General features: G+C 42.0%; 2 protein-coding genes across 5 annotated transcripts in view; both read left to right on the top strand.

Annotated features, from left to right (window-relative positions):
- Positions 1–20,178, top strand: part of TBC1D1 (TBC1 domain family member 1) — a 245,798-nt gene that overhangs the window by 59,891 nt on the left and 165,729 nt on the right. The gene's annotated exons all lie outside the window — the stretch shown is intronic.
- On the top strand, positions 8,726–9,510 carry PTTG2 (pituitary tumor-transforming 2). Its single transcript, XM_032136091.3, has one exon. The coding sequence runs from the start codon at positions 8,763–8,765 to the stop codon at positions 9,336–9,338; it is 576 nt and encodes a 191-aa protein (XP_031991982.1). The 5' UTR covers positions 8,726–8,762; the 3' UTR covers positions 9,339–9,510.

Below are 20,178 nucleotides of genomic sequence, written 5' to 3'. Positions count from 1 at the left end.
GTCCCAGCTATTCGGGTGGCTGAGGCAGGAGAATGGCGTGAACCCGGGAGGCGGAGCTTGCAGTGAGCCGAGATTGCGCCACCGCACTCCAGCCTGGGTGACAGAGTGAGATTCCGTCTCAAAAAAAAATAAAAATAAAAAGAGCTGCAGGAGAGGGTGAGGAAGAAAGCCCTGCCTGGAAAGCAACAGTGAGCCACCAGTGTCAGCAAAGTGAAGCTTGTTGCAAGGCCTGCAGTCATTATGAACCCAGCAGCTTCTAGTTCATCCCAGTGGCCCTGAGACTATTTATCCTGCAACTTCACACGCGCTTTGAAGTTTTGTTGTGATCTTTGCTGAGTCCGTGCGGAAATCACAGGCTAGATTTTAGATTTTTTACTTTTCAGCATGTGATTTAAAGTTCTGTTGACTTGGGGAAAGGGCTGATAATCTTGTGCTAAATCACTGATGGAATTTAAATTAAAATCTCCACCTCTCAATCAATCCAAATGTCCATCAATGGTAGACTGGATAAAGAAAATGTGGTACATATACACCATGGAACACTATGCAGCCATAAAAAGAAACGAGATCATGTCCTCTGCAGGAACATGGATGGAGCTGGAAACCATTATCCGCAGCAAACTAACAAAGGAACAGAAAACCAAACACCACATGTTCTCATTTATAAGTGGGAGCTGAACAATGAGAACACTTGGACACAGGGAGGAGAACAACACACACTGGGGCCTGTCAGGGGTTGGGGTGAGGGGAGGGAGAGCATTAGGAAAAACAGCTAATGCATGCTAGGCTTAATATCTAGGTGATGGGTTGATAGGTGCAGCAAACCACCATGGCACACATTTACCTGTGTAACAAACCTGCACATCCTGCACATGTACCCTGAAACTTAAAAAAAAATTTTTTTCAAAGGGGAAAAATAAAATGTCCGTCTCTTGAATCCTGGTTTTTTACTTATCCCACATGGCCTTGTCGTTTGCACACATTATGTGATGGTTTTGAGTTGATTGGGGCTGCAGAAAAATTGTGCTAATTTACAGTGAAAATCAAATCAAGACATTTGATTGATGATGTGTGATCAAAATTGTGCATGGCTAGATGTGCTGATTGATGACGTGGTTTTGGATATGCCGTTTACTGTCTCGGCTGCAGGTAATTGGAATCCATATGCATTAGCTCCATTCCTCTCCCACTGCGGCATGCAGACATTTTGCATTCAGAGCCAGTAATTTGGTGCCTTTTCCGACAAGTTTGGAATGAAAGCATGAATGCTAAATTTTGGAATACCACAGTGTGATATGAAAAGCATATTGCTAATTAATGGAATAGAACCAGGTAGGAATTTCTTGGACAGATAAGAGAGAAATGGTGTTTTTAATCTGGAAGTGATACTGGGTAATTCATCTGAGCTCAGTTTTTAACTGACAAATCTTAATATCAGACTTTATTAAAAACGTTTTCAAAGTGTCATGTGCAATTAAAGCTTCATCAAGGAGAGGCACTTGCATGTCATTACTGGTAATAGAATCCTGTTCCTGTAGTTTTTAATTCCCACTTTTCTGAAATGAAACACAACCAGTTATGTAGTATAATATGTAAAATCTACTAGGGAATTCAATAATTTTGCAATTAAGCTTGAGGTATTTTAAAATGATTTTGTCTATTAAACATGTCACTATAACTGTTTAATCATGACTTGAATAAGAGACAGGAGAAAATGTATCTGGGAAAATGCAAATGGTCGATGAGTAGAAAAAGTGACAAAGGTTGATGTGTAGAATAGTGGTAAATTCTACAGAAACTTAGAGCTCCTTCAAGGGAGGGATAAACATGAGCCATGCCTGGGAGACAGTTTGTATATTTTGAGAAGATTGGATGGCTACTGTGGTTAGCTTGGTATGTGACCAGGGACAGCAGAAAATAAGGATGCGTTCAGCTAAAAGTAATAGAATGCCTAATTTACACTGGCTCGCATCGTCATTTCTCATTGTGACATCATTAGCAACATTGCCAGGGAGCCTGTTATTAATGTAGATTATCAGGCCCCACTTCAGCCCTGCAAAATCAGCATTCCCATTGTAAGGAGATTTCCAAGCGACTCATAGGCCCATTAAAGTCCGGTCTAGAAAACAGAGATACTTAGATCACAGAATAAGGATCGGAATGCAAGCAGTTCCAGAGTGGCTGGATCTAGATCATCAATAACAGGCTTTTGTCTCATTCCACTTTGCAATCCCCAGCATGTTGACTTTGGCCTTTTGTTGTGTGGCCTCAGGATTCCAAGATGGCTGCTGTGTCTCCTCACACCAGTGTGTTCTAGGCAGGAGAGGTGGGGCAGACATCTTCTAATATCTCATTGGCCAGACGTGGGTCACATGTTGACTTTTTTTTTCTTTTAATCTTTCCTATGGTCTGAACATGTTGACTTTTAGATGACTCACTTGGGAAGATAAAATGATTAACATTACTAATTTTTACATTCATTCATTCAGTAAAAAAAAAAAATTGCCTACTATGTGCCAACTCATGAGCATTCCATGGGGCTACAGCTGAGATCAAAGGTCTACGTCTATTCTCTGAACAAAATTAGGGTTATTTTAGTGAAGAGGAAATGGGGGAATCATTATTAGGTAGAATCAGTATCAGTCACAGGTAGGTTGAGGCCAGATTTGGAAGGGTCTTGGAAGTCATGTCAAGAATGGACGGAGACCAGTGAGGATACCTTTGGGGTGATTCAGGTAAGAGATGATGAGGACCAGCCTAGGACAATAGTGGCTGCGACGGAGGAAAGGATGCTTTGAAGGTCGGCTCTGAGGCGGAAGTGCCTACTTAGTGATACTGTATGTGGGCGATGAAGAGGAGGGGTGATTCACTGAAACTCTGATGGGATCCCTGTCTCAGACCAGCTGACATGAAAAAAACATTTATGTATCATATGACTCTTAGCAGTGGATTTTTTTTTTGAGACAGAGTCTTTTTTTTTGTTTGTTTGTTTTTTTTGAGACAGAGTCTCTCTCTGTCGTCCAGGCTGGAGTGCAGTGGCGTGATCCGATATTGGCTCACTTAGCAGTGGATTTTTTAAAAACCTATGTATTTAACACATACATAAACAGGTGATACACGCTCTGTAATCTAGATTTTCCACCTAATGTGTCATGTACCGATTGCTGTCAGTACATGTAGAACTAGTCTCATCTTTCTTTAACTCACTTTTTATTTTTATTTGAAAAATATTGTAAAACACAAGTTAAAAACCATGTATAATCTAATAAATTTAAGAAACTATAAAACTAAAAAAAGAAATCGCCCCTTCATTTTACTTCTGGAGCATGTATCTCCCCCAGTTTTTTTCCAAAGGTAGCACAGACTTAATGAGAGATTCCCATGACCTGCACATACATACCTCTCTATGTGTATACAGTTGTCCCTCAGTATATATGGGGACGAGGGCATTGGTTTTACCACCCCTGTGGATACCAAAATCCATGGATGCTCAAACCCCTGATATAAAATGACATAGTATTTGCCTGTAACCTGTGCGCACCCTCCTACATACTTTAAATCATCTCTAGATTACTTATACTACTCAATACAGTGTCAATGCTACATACATAGTGTTATACTGTTTTGTTCAGGGAATAGTTATAAGAAAAAATGTCTGTACATGTTCGGTACAGACACAACCATCCTTTGTTTTTTCCAAATATTTACAATCCACAATTGGTTGAATCCACAGATGCAGAACCCATGGATAAAGAGGGTCAACTGTATATAAATTACAATGTGTGTGTTGCAATGTGCAGTTTCCACTGTGACTCTTTTTTGCAAAAATTTCTGCCCTTTATTATGAGCACCTGTGGTCCAAGAATAAGCAGTGTTTAAGAGAGCTTTACCTCAAAGTTTACACTTTTCATTTTTCTATTATGCATATAGATTATAATACATATCATCTGGGCTGGCCGTGGTGTCTCATGCCTGTAATCCCAGCACTTTCGGAGGCTAAGGTGGGAGGATCGCTTGAGTCTAGGAGTTCAAGGCCAGCCTGGGCAACATAGTGAGACCTTGTCTCTATTTAAAAAATAAAAAATAAATATCTTCCCCCAAAATACATATAATATGCTTTAAATAAACTTTGTTTTTTTTTGAAACAACGTCTCTGTCACTCAGGCTGGAGTACAGTGTCACGATCTAGGCTTACTGCAACCTCTGCCTCCCAGGTTCAAGCCATCCTCCCACCTCAGCCTTCTGAGTAGCTGGAATGACAACTGGCTAATTTTTGTATTTTTTGTAGAGATGGCGGCGGGGGGGTCTCCCTATGTTGCCCAGGCTGGTCTCGAACTCCTGGACTTCAAGCGATCACCCATCTCAGCCTCCCAAAGTGTTGAGACTTACAGGCGTGAGCCACTGCGCCTGGCTTAATGAACTTCTAATACACTATGCCATTTAAAAATTTGTTTCATTCATTGTCTGACTCTCTCTTCACTAGGATATAAGTTTCCTGAGGGCAGGGGTTTTGGTTTGTTTTGCTCACAGATGTATTGCCACAGACTAGACAGTACCTGGCCCCAAGTAGGTGCTCAATACATATGGAATGTGAAGTGAATAAACTTCCAGCAGACTATCCTCATTGTGCTTTAACACATTTAAAATGACCAAATGGCTTTTCCCTGTACTTCCATTCTGTGTCTTTTCCCCTTGACCTCCTGTGATATGCTCAGGGACGCCAACTAATGTTTGTTTAACTTAAGAAAAGTGGAGTGTAGCCGGGCACAGTGGCTCACACCTGTAATCCTAGCACTTTGGGAGACTGAGATGGGCAGATCACTTGAAGTCAGGAGTTCAAGACCAGCCTGGCCAACATAGTGAAACCCCATGTCTACTAAAAATTAGCCAGGTGTGGTGGAGCACACCTGTAGTCCCAGTTACTTGGGAGGCTGAGGCATGAGAATCACTTGAACCCGGGAGGTGGAAGATGCAGTGAGCAGAGATTGTGCCACCACACTCCAGCCTGGGCAACAGAGCAAGACTCCCGCTCAAAAAAAAAAAAAAAAAAAAAAAAGAAGGGAGTGTAGATACGAATTTCCCCCAAAGAAGCCACTGATGCATGCCACGGTGAAACTTAAAGGATTGCTCTTATCCGGTCTTTGGGATTGTCTGCACCGTTGCCTCCCTCCCCTTACATGAAGGATCAAGCTGACCACATAAACATTTAGACTCCTTGCGTGACATGGGAGAACATAAGCCCCTCAGGAGTTTGTATAATACTCATGTCCACAGTTACACAATGTGGCAAACATATCCCTTCCTTTCCAAAAGAAGGAAAGAGACAAATATATGATACCTGATATCACACGTTTTCATTCTTCACAATCATTAAAGTAATAAATAACACCACTTTTTAGAGACAAGGAATTTATCTGTTGACAGGAATATGTATTGCTGGGCACGGTGGCTCATGCCTACAATCCTAACAGTTTGGGAAGCCAAGGCAGGAGGATATCTTGAGCCCAGGAGTTCAAGACCAGCCTGGGCAACACAGCAGGACCCCTCTCTACGAAACAGAGCAAGATTACCTGGGCATGGGGGTGTGTGCCTGTAGTCCTAGGTACTCAGGAGGCTGAGGCAGGAGGATTGCCTGAGCCTAAGAGTTCGAGGCTACAGTGAGTTATGATCACACCACTGCACCCCAGCCTCAGCAACAGAGCAAGGTCCTCTCTCTTAAAATAATAAAAATAAAAAATAATATAGAAAGAGAAGAGAGTTGAGATTCCAAAACAGTCTTTCTGACTCCAAACTCCATTTTTATCCTACACCACTTTTTCATAAAAGTTCAGAACAGATCGTTTGATGTTTTTCTTATTGTTCATTATTACTTTTTAAAAGGTCAATTCTGACATGTGATTTACATTTCCTGACAAACTACATATCATTTTCCTCCCTCCCTTGTGTCTTTCCTTCTTTTTATTCTTCCATTTATAATGCAACAGATGATAGTTTTCCATGGTGTCCTGTAGGTAGTGTATTTTATTTTAAAATACCAGATAAAATTATTAGCAGCCACTTGTGGAAAGCTTCACTGGAAAATATTACTTCAACCATACTTATATGTTTTTTAAAATGCTATTTTTGTTGATCTCCGCTTAGAACAACAGAAACACAGATGGCTACAGTTACTGGATTTGCTGCCAGTTTTTATGCCCCTTTTCTCATATACGTTTATGGTGACCAAGTTTACTTTCAAAAACATATGCTAAGAATAGTAACGAATTTTTCAGATTTGAAGTTGTCTAGGAAAAAAGTATGCTTCACGTTAAGAAAGAGTCTGTAAGATCAACAAAGCAGATTCATCTCCTAGAAAACCCATTTTCTGAGCAGGCCATTTTCATCTCTAACCAATAAACACCAGATTCCTTAGCTTGGCAGTCAAGAACCTTTACCGTATCTGGTCCCAGATGATTCTTCATATTTTTTCTTTTAGTTCCAAGATGGTGTACTCTATTTTCCAGCAAAATGGGACAGTTTACTTTTCTTCGTAGCCACGCTTTTCTCTGTTTTGTTCATTGTTGTTTCTTTTGCCTGGAGAGATTTCCTCTTCTCTTACTTAAGCATTCCATCTCTCCTAGCTCAAATGCCACCTCCTCCAGAAAGTGTTCCTGGATTAGATTTGCTTTCACACCTCTAGGCCTCACTGATCTTTATTTGTCCCTTCTTTAGGACACATATATGACATCTTTTATTTTAATTATTTCTGCCCCAATTCAGAGTACCATTAGAAGGCTATTAATAAAAAATGAATGTGTCAGAACAGTTGAAAGAAGTTGTTTAACAATAATTCCTGCTAATGGTATAATGAGACGGGATTACAGACAGGTGCCCTGCAAACCTTATTGTAAAAGTTGCCTACCATAGTATTTGAAGAAAAATAATTCAATTGGAATGCCTGCAGATTGGCACACACACTCTCTACCCCACCCGTCTCCCTGTTCTCCATTGCCTTCCACTGGCACATCATATATTTACATTCCCTGACTGACTCTGGGTGGCACTTGAGTTTAAAAGCTCCATATAGAGGTTACATCAATCATTTGATATACCAGGTCCAAGTCATGGCTCTGTCACTTTCTAGCTACTTGTCTCAGGTTAAGAGCAAGACTTCTAATGATACCTTCGAATGGCCCTTTGTATTTGAGGTGGCCTTATGCAAATAAACCCGTACAGTTGACCCTTGAACAATGTGAGGGTTAGGGGCACCAATCATCTGCATAGTCGAAAATCCACCTATAACCTTTGACTCCCAAAAAGCTTAACCAATAGTCTTCTGTTGACCTCACCAATAACACAGTCGACTAACACATATTTTGTGTGTTATATGCACTATATCCTGTATTCTCACAATAAAGTAAGCTGGAAAAAAGAAAATGTTACTAAGAAAAATCATAAGGAAGAGAACATATTTCATTATTCATTAAGTAGAAATAGATCATCATAAAGGTCTTCACCCTCATTGTCTTCACGTTGAATAGGCTGAGGAGGAGGAGGAAGAGGAGGGGTTGGTCTTGCAGTCTCAGAGGTGGCAGCCGCAGAAGAAAATCTGAGAATAAGCGGATCCATGTGACTCAATCCTGTATCGTTCAAGACTCAACTGCATATTTCTGCATATGGGCTCAAATACCTATGCACACATGGCCATGGGTCATGGCAACAGAGCAAGACGCCAACATTAGTTGCTCAGGGACGCCAACTAATGTTAGTTTAACTTAAGAAAAGTGGAGTGTAGCCGGGCACAGTGGCTCACACCTGTAATCCCAGCACTTTGGGAGACTGAGATGGGCAGATCACTTGAGGTCAGGAGTTCAAGACCAGCCTGGCCGACATAGTGAAACCCCATGTCTACTAAAAATTAGCCAGGTGTGGTGGAGCACACCTGTAGTCCCAGTTACTTGGGAGGCTGAGGCTAGAATAAATTAGACAACAAGAATATTTATCATTGAATTGAAATGGCTCACTGCAAAACTGCCCTCAACTTATCTCTAGGCCTTAGAAACAGAAGTGACCCTTTGCTGCTGTGAATCAATAGCCTGGACTAGATTGGGGTTGGGTTGGCAAAGGTACATAGTCATTGCCATAGTCCAGTATTCCTGCCCAGGCAATCAACATTAGTAGTCACGTTGCTCAGACAGGGCCTCTCGGCTCTCCCCACGGCTGCATGCTGGATTGTCTGCCACCAGTAGATCAGAGTTGGCAAAAGGGATAAATCGGGATGAAACATTTGAGCATTTTGCAGTTTAGAGAAACTTCAGGGGTGCTGCTTTAGTAAAAAATGGAAGACTTGCATTTATTAAAGGTTAGTAAGAAGTGAAATAATGTATGCAAAAGTACATTATAAATTAGAAAATGCAATAAAGGCAGAAACTATTTATTTATTGGTTGCTCTGCCCTTTACCTAAGTGGTTTTTGATCATTTAACAATGTATAAGAGTTGGGTTTTACCTCCGTTTTATGGATGTGGAAATAGGGCTTGGATGTTAGCTAACCTGCCCAAATCTTACAGCTAACAGACAGTGGTACTCCCGAGATTCCTACCTGGGTTTGTCTGACCTCAGGCTTGTGCTCTTTATATGAGTTCACACTAACTCTCAGATGATGTGCTAGGCACAAAAATTAGATATTACACCAATTTCCACTATAGTGAACATTCTATCTAAATATAAAGTGGGACCACGGTCTTAGATGAATGTGGCTCTTGAGAGTGGCAATAATCCAGAATGGCTACTCTGATCTATGTTGATAAGGAAATTGGAGAACCAGGCACCCGTATGGCTGCTAAGGATGGGCCGAAGCTGGAGTCTAGACCTTCAATCAAAGCCTTAGATGGGATATCTCAAGTTTTAACACCACGTTTTGGCAAAACGTTCGATGCTCCATCAGCCTTACCTAAAGCTACCAGAAAGGCTTTGGGAACTGTCAACAGAGCTACAGAAAAGTCAGTAAAGAACAATGGACCCAGCAAACAAAAACAGCCAAGCTTTTCTGCCAAAAAGATGACCGAGAAGACTGTTAAAACGAAAAGCTCTGTTCCTGCCTCAGATGACGCCTATCCAGAAATAGAAAAATTCTTTCCCTTCAATCCTCTAGACTTTGAGAGTTTTGACCTGCCTGAAGAGCACCAGATTGCACACCTCCCTTTGAGTGGAGTGCCTCTCATGATCCTTGATGAGGAGGGACAGCTTGAAAAGCTGTTTCAGCTGGGCCCCCCTTCACCTGTGAAGATGCCCTCTCCACCATGGGAATGCAATCTGTTTGCAGTCTCCTTCAAGCATTCTGTCAACCCTGGATGTTGAATTGCCAGCTGTTTGCTATGATGTAGATATTTAAATTTCTTAGTGCTTTGGAGTTTGTGTGTATTTGTATTAATAAAGCATTCTTTGTTTAACAACATAATAAATACATAAATATAAAGTGGGTCATATTCCTCTTTATGTGCATCTGTCTCAGCTGTCCCTTGTTTCTATATTTCTTTCATACTACGGCCCCTACCTTTTGGGGATATGTCAACATGATTTACTTCTGTAGAGAAACAGGAGACAGGAAATAGCAAAGGATAAAGGAGAAAAGGCCAGGGTCAGGCCAAGAACTTCCTACATCTTTTCTTCCCAGCCTAGTGTGAACCAGATGAAAGCCTTAAGGAGGTCCTAGTAGCAAAGGGAGATAATTAAAAGAATGATAATTTTGTGGAATGCTAAAAAAAATAGGGAACATATTTGCAGCTAGGACTAACACTGATGATCTTAAAATGTCTATATGGCTAAATAATATTCATGAAATCCCATATCTTATTCTGTTAATGTCTTATAACTTAAAGCACTTTTATGTCCATGCCTTGAATTCTGTACAAAGCTTGGATAGAGTCACAGATGTCTGGTGTCAATCCAGATCGCCTGAGAGGCTTCAGGGGTTCCTCTGTGGTTCCTGAATTCCAAGACTTAGTGAGTTTCCTAGACCAGGAGCTGCTATTCATTATTCATGTTAGCGGTTTTGCTCTTTCTACTGAAAGTGGGTGGTGGTTATGTCTCTGAACATGTTATTCCACAAAAAGCCAACTGGATGTGGCTATTTAAGAACCATCAAATGTCATGACAGGCCAAAGTTTCCAAATCCCTCTTCAATCAAAGGATGCTGTCAGAACTGACCTCCAAAAAAGATGCAAGGTCTCAGTCCTAGGTTGTCATACTGGTCCTTAGAGAAGAGTTACAATTTTGTGATCTGCCCCATTCCATTTTGTTTTTTGCTTCCATGCTATTTTAAAACTGGAGAAGGTTTAAGTTTAAAAATTCAAAACAAATCATAAAATATTTGAGAAGTTACTTGTACATTGCCTTTCTTCCCCAATAAATTCTGGGCCCCCTGAGGGCAGGGACCATCTCTGTTTTGTTCACTATGGTGTCCAAGTACTTCCCCTTATCTTGGAGCTGATTCTATGGTGGGCTGCTCCAAGTAATCTTTATCTTGGGCCAGTAGCCACGCAGGTCAAGGATAAGTTTCCATTAGGTGTGGGCATAAGCTCCTACCCAGCCATTGTCCTCTTCACCAGAAGAACTAAATTTCCTCTGTAAAGGAAGACATCACATTCTGTAAATGGTAGGGTCTTGTTCTCCTGTACAATTCGTATTTCTGCATTTTGGATTCAAGAACCATAGGTGTATCCCATGGCAATACAGGAAGTATTACTGGAGTCAGACTCCCTGGGTCTTAACCCTGCTTCCTTTGTTTAATGGATATGCAACCTTGGGCAAGCTGGTAACGTCTAAAATTTTACTCTTAAAGCTGTTGATAGAGACACTAAACATGTTTAAATTTCTAAATGTTTACTGCCACATTTATATACAGTTATTAGCATAGTAAGGATCTAAATGATATCAGAGTAGAAACTCAATAAATATTTGTTGGACGGATGAATAATGAACCTCTCAGACTTCAGTTTCATCACCTGTAAATAAAGAGGTTTAGCTATATGGTATCTTTGCAGTTCTAACATCCTGTGGACTTATGTTAGTAGTTATGATATTTTTTATTCTTAGTAATTTTTTCAGGATTACTATGAGGATAATAAGAAGTCAAATTCTAAACTGAAATAAGTCAAGGGAATTGAATAAAAACAGAAAGTTTTAAAAAATCACCCTAAGTCCAATGATCAGCTGGCCTTTGATTTAAAGTGTGTCTGTGGTCAGCCCACGGAAATAGTATACAGCTTCTCTGAAGCTCTTTAACATCTTCATTATGGTCAGTTTAAGTACTTCTTTGGCAATAAACATCAACTCTTTTTCAGGTATCTCTTTGCGTATGATGGCCTTGGCATGAGACATGAAACCATTAAGAAAATACAAGCCAGGTCCTCTGCTACAGTCCATAAAAATCACTTAGTTGAAGCTATGCATATTTACTTATTAGTTTACACTCATTTTTAAACTGACTCACAAAAAGTACAGTATTAGGCCATTCTTGCATTGCTGTAAAGAAATACCTGAGACTGGGTAATTTATAAAGAAAAGAGGTTTAATTGGCTCACAGTTCTGCAGGCTGTACAGGAGGCATGGCGGCGGCATCTGCTCAGCTTCTGGGGAGGCGTCACAAAGCTTCCAGTCATGGCAGAAGGCCAAGGGGGGAGCAGGCCTCTCACATGGCAGAGCAAGGGCAAGAAAGAGTTGAGGTGGGGGGTAAGGGAGGGGGGAGGTCCAGGTGGGCGGATCACTTGAGGCCAGGAGTTTGAAACTGGCCTGGCCAACATGGTAAAACCCCGTCTCTACTAAAAATACAAAAATTAGCTGGGCATGGTGGCACATGCCTGTAATCCCAGCGAGGCACGAGAATCGCTTCAGCCCAGGAGGTGAAGGTTGCAGTGAGCCGAGATCACGCCACTGCACTCCAACCTGGGTGACAGAGTGAGATTCCGTGTCAAAAAAATACCCATCTGTGTACTTATGTACAAAATATCTGAAACTGCTAAGACTGGGTAGTAATTACATGGGTACCTCTCATATTATGCTATTTAAATGTTTTAAAAATATTTAATAATTTTTAAGATCCTAAGAAATAAGAATACTGTAATAAGAAAATCCAATATCAGACTCTACTCCCTTGTAGATTAGGAATAATATCCCTGCTCTTTTTCCCCCCAGTGGCTCATTTGTACTTGGCATTTTGTGCCTACTTAAAACACCAAGGTGACTACAGGGTCCCTAATGTTGGTTAGGGGCCCTCTCTGTAAGCTTTCTTAACACCCTCTCTTTTCCTTCTCACTGCATTTATCGCCCATTTGTGTCATTTCCTGTTTACTTGCTGTATGGGCCTGCTGGACCATAAGACGTTCCTGTAGGGGCAGGTGGCTTGCTCACTTTAGCATCCCTGAGGACTGGAATGCAATGATATTGAGTGGCTGAATGAATTACTGCAATGGCGACTGCAATGGCTTAAGTTCAGTGCTCTGCACACACATGGGCCAGGGTTGGATATGCGAAATTACCACTTGATGAAATTAGTTAAAGCAGCATTTGTTGGCACAGAGAGGCTGTGTGCCCCTTTCTTGGAGTCCCCTAGGCTTCAGTTCATGCACCACAGTCTCACAGTTGGAAAGGAGGGTCGGGGCGCTGTACTTCATGTAAGGTGATTCTAAACCTTGTGCTGGATCCACTGGCACATCCAACTCGAGACTCAGGATCCAACTGGACACTCAGGTTCCCATTAGGCTGTGGCGAGGACCAAGCCCCCTGCCACTGAATTTCCTAGGCACTGAGAGGTCAGGGTTTTCCTGTCCACTAGCCTGGCCAGTTTTTCACAGAGAGGACCAATGTGCCTGCCTTCCCCAGATCCGGCAGCGCAGCTCCTGCTTTGCGCTGGGTTCAGATAGAGTTTGACCTGCTGGCCCCAGCATAGCCTGGATGGGGACAAGGGGCAGCCTACTGCAGGTCTCACTTTCTTATTAGCCCCCGGCCTGGCTGAACCCTTGAGAAGGGCCCTGCTGCCTCAGACCCAACAAGAATTTGCTTCCTTTCTCTCTTCCTTCCTTCCTACCTCATTCATTCATTTGTTCTTTAGAATCTGCTGCCATTTCATGTCTATTTGTATCTCATCTAGCTAGCATCAGCTCTGTCCCCAGCCTCATGAAAAAGGCCAAGCTCTTTCCCTGACAGAGCCTGCTGTTGGCAGGAGGCTGCCAGAGCATGGTGTCTGTCTAGAGAACCTCTCTTGGCCATGCCAGCTCCTTGAAATCTTAGAGCATGAAGCCCTGTGTTTGTAGCAGTTAGGACCTGCTTGGAGGGATGCTGACAGGTGGTCTATGCAGATACTGCTCCACTGTGCCTAGGTGAGGCCTTTGGTGAATTATTTTACTTTCCTGAACCTCGGTTTCCTCATCTGCAAAACAGAATAAGTAATACCTTGCAGCAGGGTTTTAAGGTAATTAGGGGCTGTGAAGTAAAGTGGTTAAGTTGGCAGAGTGCCTGGGCCTGATTCTGGTTTTCTCCTTTCCCAGCTGAGTGCTTCAGTTTCCCCATCCAAAAACAGGCACTCATACTCTCGACCTCATGCGCTGTAAATGCTTAGAACCATGCCTGGTGCATGATGGATGCTGCCTGAAGGTTTGCTGGTTTTTAGCAGTGTCTGGCAGATAGGAAGCACTCAATACACATTATGTTCTATTACTATTATGATTACTCTTACCATCTAGGGTTGTGAGATGGGTAATATATAAACACATCTGGCATGCAGTAAGTACTCAGCGGATAATGTTTTCATCCTTCCTGACCCTTGATCTTGGAGTAGGGGTACCTTGAAGTGGAGGGAGGTGATCCCTGCACTGAGTTGGCTTCTTTTTTATGCTTGTCTTGTCCTTGAGAACAAGAACTCTAGATATTTGGAAAAGTTCCAGGAGCATCGGGGCTCTTGTGATATTATGACCTTGAGATCGGTGAGCAGATATGTTTAGTTCTACCTTGACCCTGAGCGAAGGCTGCCAGGCACAAACCTGTCATGGACATTTATTTATTTATTTATTTTATTTATTTATCTGAGATGGAGTCTCACTCTGTCACCCAGGCTGGAGTGCAGTGGCACAATTTCGGCTCACTACAACCTCCACCTCCCGGATTCAAGCAATTCTCCTTCCTCAGCCTCCCGAGTAGCTGATATTACAGGTGTCACCATGCCCAGCTAATTTTTGTATTTTTAGTAGAGATGGGGTTTCACCATGTTGGCCAGGCTGGTCTTGAACTCCTGACATCAAGTGATTCACCTACTTCACCCTCTGAAAGTGCTGGGATTACAGGTGTGAGCCATTGCCCCTGGCCATGGGCGTTTAATTTAGTGTATGTTTCACAACATGCCTGAGGGAAGCTTGGAAGGGACCTTGGAGATCGTGGGCCTAATACCCACAATTTACAAGGTGGAAACAGGTTCAGAGAATGTGACATGAACTGTCTGAGGTCACATAGCTGGTTGCCAGCAGGTAGAAGCTAGCAGCAAGCACCTGGACAGCCTGGGCTGCCTCACACAGAGAAAGACTCCACAAGTCCATGTGCAAATTGATTGACCCACTTTAGATGACTCCTGACCCTCATCTGAAAGCTGAATTTATCTTCACCTTACCCAGAGCAAAACTTATGTCCTGTTTGAAAAATTCTAGGTTATAAGAGCAATGACTCAGACATCACTACTTAGAAGCGTTTAAAAAACTGAATGGGATCCCTACGCAGATGGAAAAGAGAAGCTAAACTATTTCCCTCTTGTATTTTCTCAGCCCTTACATCTCCTATCAAGGCCAATGGACTTTTTTTTTTTTTATTATTATACTTTAGGTTTTAGGGTACATGTGCACAATGTGCAGGTTTGTTACATATGTATCCATGTGCCATGTTAATTTCCTGCACCCATTAACTCGCCATTTAGCATTAGGTATATCTCCTAATGCTGTCCCTCCCCCCTCCCCCAACCCCACAACAGTCCCTGGAGTGTGATGTTCCCCTTCCTGTGTCCATGAGTTCTCATTGTTCAATTCCCACCTATGAGTGAGAACATGCGGTGTTTGGTTTTTTGTCCTTGCGATAGTTTACTGAGAATGATGTTTTCCAGTTTCATCCATGTCCCTACAAAGGACACGAACTCATCATTTTTTATGGCTGCATAGTATTCCATGGTGTATATGTGCCACATTTTCTTAATCCAGTCTATCGTTGTTGGACATTTGGGTTGGTTCCAACTCTTTGCTATTGTGAATAGTGTCGCAATAAACATACGTGTGCATGTGTCTTTATAGCAGCATGATTTATAGTCCTTTGGGTATATACCCAGTAATGGGACGGCTGGGTCAAATGGTATTTCTAGTTCTAGATCCCTGAGGAATCGCCACACTGACTTCCACAATGGTTGAACTAGTTTATAGTCCCACCAACAGTGTAAAAGTGTTCCTATTTCTCCACATCCTCTCCAGCACCTGTTGTTTCCTGATTTTTATTTTCAATTATGTACCTTCTGTAACTATGCATAGAGACTAAGATGCAGATGGTGGTTTATTTTATAATCTATGAGTTCCTTTGCTAAGTACAGAGACACCTTTTATCTTTTTAAAATTATTATTATACTTTAAGTTCTAGGATACATGTACGAAACATGCAGGTTTGACACATAGGGTTTGCTGCACCCATCAACTCATCATTTACATTAGCTATTTCTCCTAATGCTATTCCTCCTCCAGCCCCCCACCCCCCAACAGGCCCCAGTGTGTGATGTTCCCTGCTCTGGAGACACCTTTTATCTTAAAGGTTTTCAGAGGGGCATTTGCCTAGGAACACGACACTTGGGTCTTATATTCTGGAAAATGAGCTTGCTCAGTGCACCTGAAGATTACAGAGTTTTACCAGGCACATTCTTCTTGCTGAGATGCAAGTACATGTGGCTTGGTGGAGTTTTTGTAGGAATCTTAAGCTACAACAAAGGAAACAAATTCAAATTGTTTTGTGAATTTCTGCAGAGGTTTGTGGCACAATTTTTTTTTCCAGGTGCTTGCTGTGCAATTCGAATCCAAAATTCAATGCTGGAAGCACATAAATTTAGGCTTTGAAAAGAGTGAGGACATTCACAAAGAGCTTCATTTGTGTTTAAAACTTGGCAATTTTAAAGGAATTTTATTAAGATAAAAAAGAGGGCTGGGCACAGTGGCTCACATCTGTAATCCCTGCACTTTGGGAGGCCGAGGCTGGTGGATCACCTGGGGTCAGGAGTTCAAGAGCAGCCTGGGCAACATGGTGAAACCCCGTCTCTACTAAAAATACAAAAATTAGCTGGGCGCGGTGGCGTCTGCCTGTAATCCCAGTTACTTGGGAGGCTGAGGCAGGAGAATCGCTTGAGCCCGGGAGGCGGAGGTTGTAGTGAGCCGAGATTGTGCCATTGCACTTCAGCCTGGGTGACAGAGTGAGACTCCGTCTCAAAAAAAAAAAAAAAAAAAAAGATAAAAAAGAGAAATTATTTTAGAAGTGGGAAATTATCCTAAACGAAGGTAAACTAAACCACCTTATAAGAAACAGAAAATTTTGATTTACTATAGAAGAAGTGGAAAGAGGAAGTTTGGGTTGGATTTTTATTCACTGATAGATTTGATCAGGAAATAGGAGTTGATTCTTTTCAGTCTTATTTTTGAAGGAGAAATATAACTTTCAGTTTAGTAAACAGGTTATTTCTTGATAAAATTAGTGCTCTGTCGAGTGATGCTTCTAATGTTTCCACTATAAATTATAGCAAAATGTGTGAGTTTAAAGCTAAGAGTCTATGTTGAGTTACAGGATGGAGTGTGGGTGTCAAAATCTTTTGACTCTAAATTTTTACGGTGTTTTCTTTTATGAGCTCATGACTGCTGGGTTTTTCCATGAATTTGAAACAAGTGTACAGTGTTTTGAAAAGAAGATTATTTCCTTAAACTTTATAGACTGAGCTAAAAATAGAAAAACACTGATTCTATTTTTGGAATGTCTTACAAGCTAAAAAGTAAACATGATTGCTGTTCGTATTGAACAACATACTGAGAACAGATGTTTTAATAGCAAAATGTAATAATTTAGCTGGTTTTGAAATATCACAGCATTTTAATGAATTGATTGTTAATGAAGAGATAGACCTATGTCATAAGTAAATTTCTGTTTCAGCAAGTGTTACTTGCAAGGAGAAAAAAAGGCATCCCCAAGCTGTTATGAACTTTACTCTCAAGGGGCTTTGTTTCTATCTTCTTGTCTCCTCTGGAGTTGCAAGTTCGGGGGTTCCCTTTTACCCTGCAGTCTTCTTAGTATTTCCGGTGGGACTGCAGCCAGTGTGAGTTCCATGCGTGAGTGAGCAGGACCCATGCCTGGGGACGAATTTCTAAACTGTTGAAAGTGTGGTGGGCAAGTGATGCTTGTGTGTACCAAGTCTCTGCCCAGCTAGTATGATAGGAATGTACCAGAGACACTTGGACGATTTGTGGCTTGGCTTATGGAGTTAAAGTAACAATTGGAGCACAGTCTTGCTGTTAGACACAGCAACTCATAAAAAGGGAGAGGAAAACATCGAGACACATCCTGCAGGCCCACCATGCTGGAGTGAATTTTGGCTCACACACAATCTCTTCTTTGATCTTAACTGTGTGTCCTGTCCTATTTTGTGTGTCTATAAACCCAGCTCTGAGCTTGAGGCCTCCAGCCCATCATTTCTGTTTTACTTCTACATTTAAAATGTATCATTCCCACTATAATTCCAATACCAATCATTGTTGCTACTACTAATACTATTACTACCACCACTACATCTACAGCCAAAATTTGCTGTGCATCTACTATAGGCCAGTGCTTTATCTGTGTTTTTGTTTGTTTGTTTGAGACAGATCTTCGCTCTTGTTGCCCAGTCTGGAGTGCAATGGCACAATCTCGGCTCACGGCAACCTCCACCTCCTGGGTTCAAGTGATTTTCCTGCCTCAGCCTCCGGAGTAGCTGAGATTACAGGCATCCACTACCACCATGCCTGGCTAATTTTTGTATTTTTAGTGGAGACGGGGTTTCACCATGTTGGCCAGGCTGGCCTTGAACTCTTGACCTCAGGTGATCCACTGCCTCAGCCTCCCAAAAAGTGCTGGGATTACAGGCATGAGTCACCAGACCTGGCCAAAACAAGCCCTTTTAAGTGTGGGTTCCATTATTACAAAGGCTCAGCAACTTGACTTATCTAAAGTCATTCAATCATCATCACATAGCGGGATTTACCAAAATTAAGATGTAATTTACATTCTATAACATTTTGGTATTTAGTAAATCCACAAATTTTGCTATTTCGTATATTAATGTAACCATCATCACCATCTAATTCCAAAACGTTGTTATCACTGCAAAAAGAAACCCTGCACCCATTAGCAGTCTCTCCCTATTTTCTCCTCTCTCCAGCCCCCAGTAACTGCTAGTCTATTTTCTGTCTCTATGGATTTGCCTATTCTGGATATTTCATATAAATGGAATCATACAGTATGCAGTCTTTTGTAACTGGCTTATTTCAATTGGCATAGTGTTTTCAAGGTCCATCAGTGCTGTGGCATGTGTCAGTACTTCATTACTTTTTTTTTTTTTTTTTTTGAGACGGAGTCTCGCTCTGTCGCCCAGGCTGGAGTGCAGTGGCGCGATCTCGGCTCACTGCAAGCTCCGCCTCCCGGGTTCACGCCATTCTCCTGCCTCAGCCTCCCGAGTAGCTGGGACTACAGGCGCCCTCCAACATGCCCGGCTAATTTTTTTGTATTTTTAGTAGAGACGGGGTTTCACCATGGTCTCGATTTCCTGACCTCGTGATCCGCCCGCCTCGGCCTCCCAAAGTGCTGGGATTACAAGCGTGAGCCACCGCGCCCGGCCACTTCATTACTTTTTATAGCCAAATAATATTCCATTGTGTGGATATACCATATCTTGTTGATCCATTCATCAGTTGAAGGGCATCTGGGTTGTTTCCACTCTGGTGAGTTGTGCTGCTGTGCACATTCATGGACACATTTTTACATGGGCATATATGTTTTCAATTTATGTAGAGGGATTTTTAGTGTTAGATTTTCAGGATTTGGTATTATCCTTGGCAAATATGGGTTTCTTTGGAAACAAACTTTTCTGTTTGTAAGAAATGATTGCATATCATCAGACTAACACTCAAATTCCCTCTCCACTATGAAGCTCTGATTTCTGTCCTATCTCCTCCTATGCAAGGCCTGATTTCCAGAGAACATTAATCTTCTAAGCCTTTCACCATGTGGATCCTTCTTCCTGGAAAGCCCATTCTCTCTCCACCATCTGTAAACGGCCTGAAACCAGCCAGGAAGCTGGGTTTTCCTTTGCAGCCTGAGGTTATTTTCCTTTCTCTGGGAACTCATCAAAGCTTCACTTGGACTTTGAGGGAAAATAACTTCAGGCTTTTGTCACTCTTTTCCCTGCCTGAGCTTCCCTGTTACCCTCTATGCCCCTCGAGGGCAGGATTCTGGTCTGACTCAGTTTTGCTATTTCCTGCAAGGACTTCTGTGGCTTTCCACAATAGGTGCTAATGAATATTCATATTTGTGAACTGAATATATTCCTGATCCATTGCCAAATGGTTCTGATTCACTTGAAACCCAGTTGAATTTCCTTGTAGAGTATATATTAAAATGGCTCTATTTTTAACCAGGTCTTAGGGTGGGGAGGAGCAAGCTGGCAGAGTGAGGTCATTCTTTTGCATGTGTCCCTGCCTCACTGGCCCCCACACTAGAGGGCAGCCTGCCTGGCATCACCTCCTAAACTCACAGGAGGTTTTGCCACCCTTGCTTCTTGCTCCTCCTCAAAAGAAGAAATTGGCAGAAGAGCTGGGGCAGGAGTGTCAGGGTTTGTTTTGGCGGGGATAGGGTCAGGCTTAGAAGGAAAGCAACTCCTCCAGTTCCCAGACCGGTCCCCCTGCCTTTCAAGTCCTCCATTAATGTCTCAGGAGTGCTGAGATGGTGAGACATTAAAGCATCCTTTTAAAGTTACTTAGACAACAGTGTGAGATTTTTGTAGGGATACCGTATTAGTCCATTCTTACACTGTTAATAAAGACATACCTGAGACTGGGTAATTATAAAGGAAAGCGGTTTAATTGACTCACAGTTCCACATGGCTGGGGAG

Source organism: Hylobates moloch, unplaced genomic scaffold, assembly GCF_009828535.3.
Source record: "Hylobates moloch isolate HMO894 unplaced genomic scaffold, HMol_V3 SCAFFOLD_17, whole genome shotgun sequence".
Lineage (NCBI taxonomy): Eukaryota > Metazoa > Chordata > Mammalia > Primates > Hylobatidae > Hylobates > Hylobates moloch.
This window is presented reverse-complemented; position numbering and strand designations above follow the sequence as displayed.